This window comes from Bidens hawaiensis, unplaced genomic scaffold (assembly GCF_021521415.1).
Source record: "Bidens hawaiensis isolate Kalapana, Puna unplaced genomic scaffold, B.hawaiensis_p1.1 tig00024461_1, whole genome shotgun sequence".
Lineage (NCBI taxonomy): Eukaryota > Viridiplantae > Streptophyta > Magnoliopsida > Asterales > Asteraceae > Bidens > Bidens hawaiensis.
This window is the reverse complement of record NW_027493864.1, coordinates 32,837-39,114: the sequence shown is the minus strand read 5'-3', so window position 1 is coordinate 39,114 and position 6,278 is coordinate 32,837. Positions and strand designations below refer to the sequence as shown.

The 6,278-nt window shown below is 34.9% G+C and overlaps 1 protein-coding gene across 1 annotated transcript; it reads left to right on the top strand.

Annotated features, from left to right (window-relative positions):
* The first annotated feature begins 1,726 nt into the window (after nt 1-1,726).
* On the top strand, nt 1,727-5,710 carry LOC143569351 (exosome complex exonuclease RRP46 homolog). Its single transcript, XM_077055292.1, has 8 exons — nt 1,727-2,019; nt 2,857-2,970; nt 3,086-3,186; nt 3,726-3,746; nt 3,822-3,894; nt 3,975-4,042; nt 5,250-5,367; nt 5,460-5,710. Exons 1-8 carry the CDS (start codon nt 1,857-1,859, stop codon nt 5,573-5,575), a joined length of 774 nt encoding a protein of 257 aa, XP_076911407.1. The 5' UTR covers nt 1,727-1,856; the 3' UTR covers nt 5,576-5,710.
* The last annotated feature ends 568 nt before the right edge of the window (nt 5,711-6,278 follow it).

The window sequence follows — 6,278 nt, the reverse complement described above, 5'->3', positions numbered from 1 at the left end:
GAGTTAGTTAGAAACAAAGATTAGAAGTAGTTTGACTTTGAGAAGTCAAATTATCAAGAGTTTGAAGAAGAATACTTAGATCTAGATTGGGGAGAGTTTGAGGTGAATGAGCAAATCAAAATTGGATGCATTGGTCCTGTTTTTATAGGGAAAGAGTGAAGGGTTCGCCATAATGTTGCTTTCAAGAGTTACATGCATTAGGATAGGTTAAAATGGTCAAACTTGGTGGATGATGGGGGAAAAATTAAGGGTTATCTATTAGTTTAAAACACCCCTTTATCTTTGGTTGTTTGGCGATTGGGTCCCTGAAGTTTGTTTTAAGTCGTTTTTAATAATAACGAAAGGGTGTTTTAAGGCACCGTAAAGGGTGTTTTCTTGATCTGACAATTTTGAAACATAAATGAACATAAAACCCAATTTTTATTAATAACGAAGGATCCAAAAGATCAAAACGGGTCGGGTTTTCCGCACAAGTACAAATACGATTTAAACCGAAAATGACGAATGTCACATTTTGTAACATGTGTTTTTATATATTAACGAGTGTTTACCCAGCGCGTTGCGCCGGGACAGGTCGGTAAAACCCGGACGATGGTAAAATCAAAACAAGTGGTAATCAACACGAACTTGTCAGTTTTGGTTACGTTCCTTATGGTATCGGAATTGGAACAAAAAATAAAACAAAACAATATAAAACGCAGGTAGACCAATAGGGTGGCTTCGATCAGTAAAACTCGGGTGTTCCATCACCTTCGTTACGGTACCGGAACTAAAACAAAAACAAAATTGGCATTATGTCGGTTTTTGTTAAGTTCGTTACGGTATCGAAACTAAAACAAAATGCGGTGATTCTACGCAAATTCGGTCGATTTCACTTAACAACTCACCTATCCGGCCTACACCAAAGTTAATGTTGAAAAACAACCATTCTCACGTATACATAAACACAAATAACACACTTGAAAAAAAAAATAACCAAAACCATAAATAACTTGAATAAAGTAACCATATATATCACATTTGATTAAAAAACCAATGTTGCATTAGAGTAGGATTTGATCCCTGGTTGCGGGCCAGCATAGGTGTTTTACACAATCAACACACCCATACAACCAACCCCAACATACATGCTCAAATACAAAACAAATATTACATATACAAATAGATAAGGAACCCATTTTGTGACACAAAACTTTCTAATTATATTATAGTAATAATTTTTGGAGTATGTTCTGATACCATTACGAACCTTATCGATGTTGATCAAATTCATGTCGACTAGGCACGCAGTATCGGTGTTTTACCAATTTATGTTGTTTTAAATATGTTCATTTATAAACTTAACTTTTGAGGTTAGTTATTCTACCGTAACGAACCTAACCGATACCTACATCAATTGATCATTGCAACTCCCAGGTTTTACCAACGCATGTTAACCGATGCCAATCAAACTCGCGTAGCCGCAATGCTGCAGGTTTTACCTAGTTATAAACAATGTGACTTTTTTAAAAAAAAAATACAATAAAAATACTTGACTTAAAAAAATACAATAAAAATACTTAAGCATAAACCCTAAACTGCTAAACCCCACGGTAGAATTGAACAAGCACACACATAATCCCCAAATTAAAACCCTAATTTACTCTCCAGCAAAATTAACCAGAAGTCGATTACCTTTAACTAATAATCCGATTCACAGGTTAGTTTGTTGTTCGATTATTAGGGTATACGATTCCAATTTCTTGTTCGATTCAATTTGTATGCTGATTTTTTTGGTTCGATTGAGTATGGGTATTTGTGGGTTTTGATTATTAGTTAACTGGGTGTTCAGTTTTGTTGCTAATTTGAAGTTTTAGATGTTCATTTTGTTCAAGTTAGTTATTTACGAAAATGCCATTTTGTTGTTGAAGAGTATGGAAGTTGATAGATTGGATGGCCGGACTGCGAATCAACGAAGGCCGGTGGTCTGTACCCGAGGCGTACTGCATCGGGCTCATGGGTCTGCTAGCTGGGCTCAAGGTAGTTCAGTTTTTCTATTTCGTTTCGACTAGGTTCAAGATTTGCTCGTTTTGACTTACGAGAGCTCGGCTTGTTTTAAGCTCTTTATATAAAGCTTGAGTTCTCTGGCTCGGTTTGTTTATTATTTATTAAATAGTTATATGCATTTATAGTTCTTTTTATATATTTTATGAAAACCTTTAATGAGCCTAAGCTTGGCTCGAGCTCGTGTGCAGTAGAGGTGCACATAGAAACCAATTAACTGACCTGACACGAGGAACCGAATCGGCGATAGAAACCGTAGGTGCAGGATCAGTTTATAATTCTCACCGTCGAAACTGGTTAACCGAACCAAATTGGCCAAAAATTGATCAAAGCCGGTCAAGAAACTGATCATAACCCGGTCTAGAAACCGGATTGTACTCAACTCGGTTTGATAACCCACCGGACCTGGTTTCAACTGAACCGGTTTGTGCTCCTCTAGTGTGCAGTACCTTAAACGGGCCAAAGCTCTGCTCGAGCTCAGCATTGCAGTGTGAAATTAAAACAAAGAAGCCCTAAAGAGGTTAAACTTAGAAATATACAGGCCTGTTAAGGCTCGACGAGCCTAAATGAGCTTCCCATACAAGGCTCAAGCTCGAGCTGGATAACTAAACGAGCTTTATTTGAGGCTCGGCTTGAGCTCGAAAAAGCTCAGCTTCTTTCGAGCTTTTTATCGATCCGAGCACGAGTAACTTGTGAGCGGATTGGCTCGTTTGCACACCTAGTTTTAGTTTCAAAATTTACAAAATATCTATAAATTGAATGAAAAATTCCAATTTGGATTCAAGATCACATATCGTGTGTTTATGGTATTAGGTGAGACAAAGGTGATTGCAGCTGTTTATGGACCCAAAGCTGGAACAAAGAAAAATGAAAATCCTGAAAAGGCTTGCATTGAAGTCATTTGGAAACCAAAAACAGGACAGAGCGGTGAGTGTTTTGTTTAATGATTATCTGCTACGTATGTCGATTCTTTTTGTTACCATTTATTTCACGGGGTTAGTTTTAGAACAAAATACTAAATTGGGATTGGTTTGATTATTAGGGAAACAAGAGAGGGAATTTGAAATGGTATTAAAGAAAACCTTGCAAAGCATCTGTCTTTTGAATGTTCATCCTAATACAACAACATCGATTATAGTTCAGGTTTGTTGATTCTTAATTCCTTGCTTTTATATGTGTACATATGTATCTATGTGTTTGTGTATGTATATTGGGAAGGGATCATGGGAAAAGAAGTTATGAGAAAACTACGACTAACCAATCAAGTTTTTTTCTCTCTTTTTCTTATAAGGTTAGAATGTATAAAAAATTAAAAATTAGCTCAAAACGTTATCTAATTTTTACGCTACATATGTGTTCCTTGTATGAGTTACGTTTATGTAACTTCGTGACCTACATATATGTAACTTCATGAGTTACATATTTTATTTATTTACTTTTTTTAAATTATTTTTACATTTCTTACCTTATAAATAAAAGATATGAAATATAAATTAAGAAAAAAATGATTGCTTGGTAGTAGTTTTCTCGGTTTTCTCTGGAACCCTATGTATATACGTATATAAAGGGATTCATACGCATTGCTCTAAATGTGACATTTAACGGTTTTATTAATGATTGTTGGCTTCTTTTTCTTTTTCTTGATATTTATGATCAGCTTGATTATTATATATTATGTGCAGGTTGTCAATGATGATGGTGCCGTATCCTTTTAATCTAAGATGTTTTAAGTTTTTCTTTGATCGGTTTTGGTGTTTCTTGACTATATATATGTTTAGCTACTTCCATGTGCGATAAATGCAGCCTGTTCTGCTCTCGTGGATGCTGGAATTCCTTTAAAACATCTTGCTGGTAATATGTTGTGATTGAAATCCATAGTTTTATTTTCTCTATATTAAACGAACTTCATATGGCATTACTGGTTATTGTAGTTGCAATATGCTGTTGTATGGCTGAAAGTGGGCATGTTTTTCTTGACCCCAGCAAGTTAGAAGAGCAGGTTAGTGCAATTTTTCGTTAAACCCCATGGACGTTGGTGGCTTTACAGATACACCCTTTAACGCTCTAGTCTATAACGAATATGTTCGTTTTTGTCTTTATATTGTCATGTGTGAAGTGGTTGCCATGTTGGCTAATTTTGCTGACATTGACATAACAAGTTAAAGTATTATTATTATCAAAGACAAGTAAGGGGCTTTTTTGTGAAAAAACAGGAGTCTGTAGGGTTTTTTCTGCAATGTCTTTTTTGACATTTTTTAATTGGTTTGACATTTTGTGTTGGGAAGGATTTTTCATTGAAGATTACTAACTTTGTTAATGTAAAATAGCTATTTAATATAAACCCTATGGATTTTGTGATTTCATGTATATGTCAATTTACACTTGAATTTGTAACGTGTGTCCGTTTCTATCTTTTAAACAGTCGTAATTGATGTGATTGCCATTTTGGCTATTATTGCTGACATGGACGTAGGGGTGTAAACGAGCCGAGACCTAGCTTGATTAAGCTCGAGCTTGAATCGTTAACTTACCAGCGCTGAAGCTTGATTTCGGCCCGTAAGTAGCTTTTTCATGCTCGTAGTGAGTAATTTTTTTTAAGCTTGAGCTCGGGTAGTGAGTAGTTTTATTAAGCTTGAGCCCCGCTAGTTTCATATTTATTAATTAGTTTATATACATTTAAAATTAGTTTTTATACATATGTATAATTAAAATTTGCATATTGCATAATATATATTATTTAGTTATTTTTATAATAACTTTATATATGATAATATTTGGCATATAAATATATATAATTAATGGGCTCGTGTAAGCCGACTTGAGCTCGATAAATGAAGCTTTGGCTCGGGCTTGATAACTAAAGCTTTGGCTGGCGCTCCTTGATTAAACAAGCTTATTTTGAGCTCGACTCGATTCAAAGCTTGTAGCAAGCCGATCTTGATTATCTTACAAGCGGCTTGGCTCGTTTACATCTCTACATGGGCGTAACAAGTCAAAAGATCCATTCTTGTACAAGATGTGCTTATTTACTAAAAAGGGAGTCTGTAGGGTTTTCCTGCAATTTTCTTTTTTACATTTAAAGAATCGGGTTGACTTAGTTAAAGCATCTTATTCATGTAAAAATGTGAAAAAAGTATTACAACGATTTTCTTGATACTTTCTCAACTTTCTAGTACTTTTTAGTAACATTTGGCCTTCACTTGCAGACTACAAAGGCATTTGTATATTTGGTCTTTCCAAGCTCGACAATGTCAGTCCTTCCACAAGGTTCCGAGGTTAAGGAACATGGGATTATTACATCCGTCACTCATGGCGTAATGGCAGGTACCATTCAGACACACACGCGTTACTTCACTTTTCCTGAAATTAATTAATGTTTTATTAAACTTACAAATATATGTATCGTATTGTATTAGTGGATGACTACTTTAGCTGCGTGAAGATGGGACGCGCTGCGGCAGCTGAGCTGTCCGATTATGTTAGGAACAGTTTGAAGTTGAAAGCTGGGAATGATCTATCTAAAGCCGGTTGACCGTTGACGCGATTAAGAATATGAAGTTGTTAACATTATCATTGCCAGTTTTATGAATTGGAATTAGATGAACAGATTACATCATTTAAAAAATCAGTTTTGTTGTATGTTTTCTAATTTGGTGTTCTCATCTCCTTAAAGATGAAAAAATCATTGCTTCTACAGCACATCATAATCAGTATGACTAAATGGATGTGTTTCTGTTTAGCTAAACGAGTTGTGCTTAGGTTGACTTGTTTAACTCGTAGCCCTGTAGGTTGACCCACCAACCAGTTTATGACCATTTAACTGAATTTTTTTACAACTTGCCAACCTTTACAACTTGATTATGACCGGTTACCCTTTTTGACACTCTTTGATAAGTGGTTTGATTAACACATCCAGTGATATAAATATATATCATTATAGAAACATCCAGATTGCAACAAATTATGTTCTTAACATTAACACACCAAATGAATGAATGTTTATGATAACCTGGTATTGTATACATCAACAATATAAATGGCTGGTATATATAAATAGTATTATTTATTTTATATTGACAAAATTTGACAAGTGTATTTGTTTGTATTACTAATCATGTGTTTGAGTGGGGTATGCTGACCTAAAAAAGTTTGTAAATGGTCCATGGATGGATATGTGTCCTGTTATCAAACAATGACACATTTGTCCTCCAAACACCTTTGAAATTATATGATTT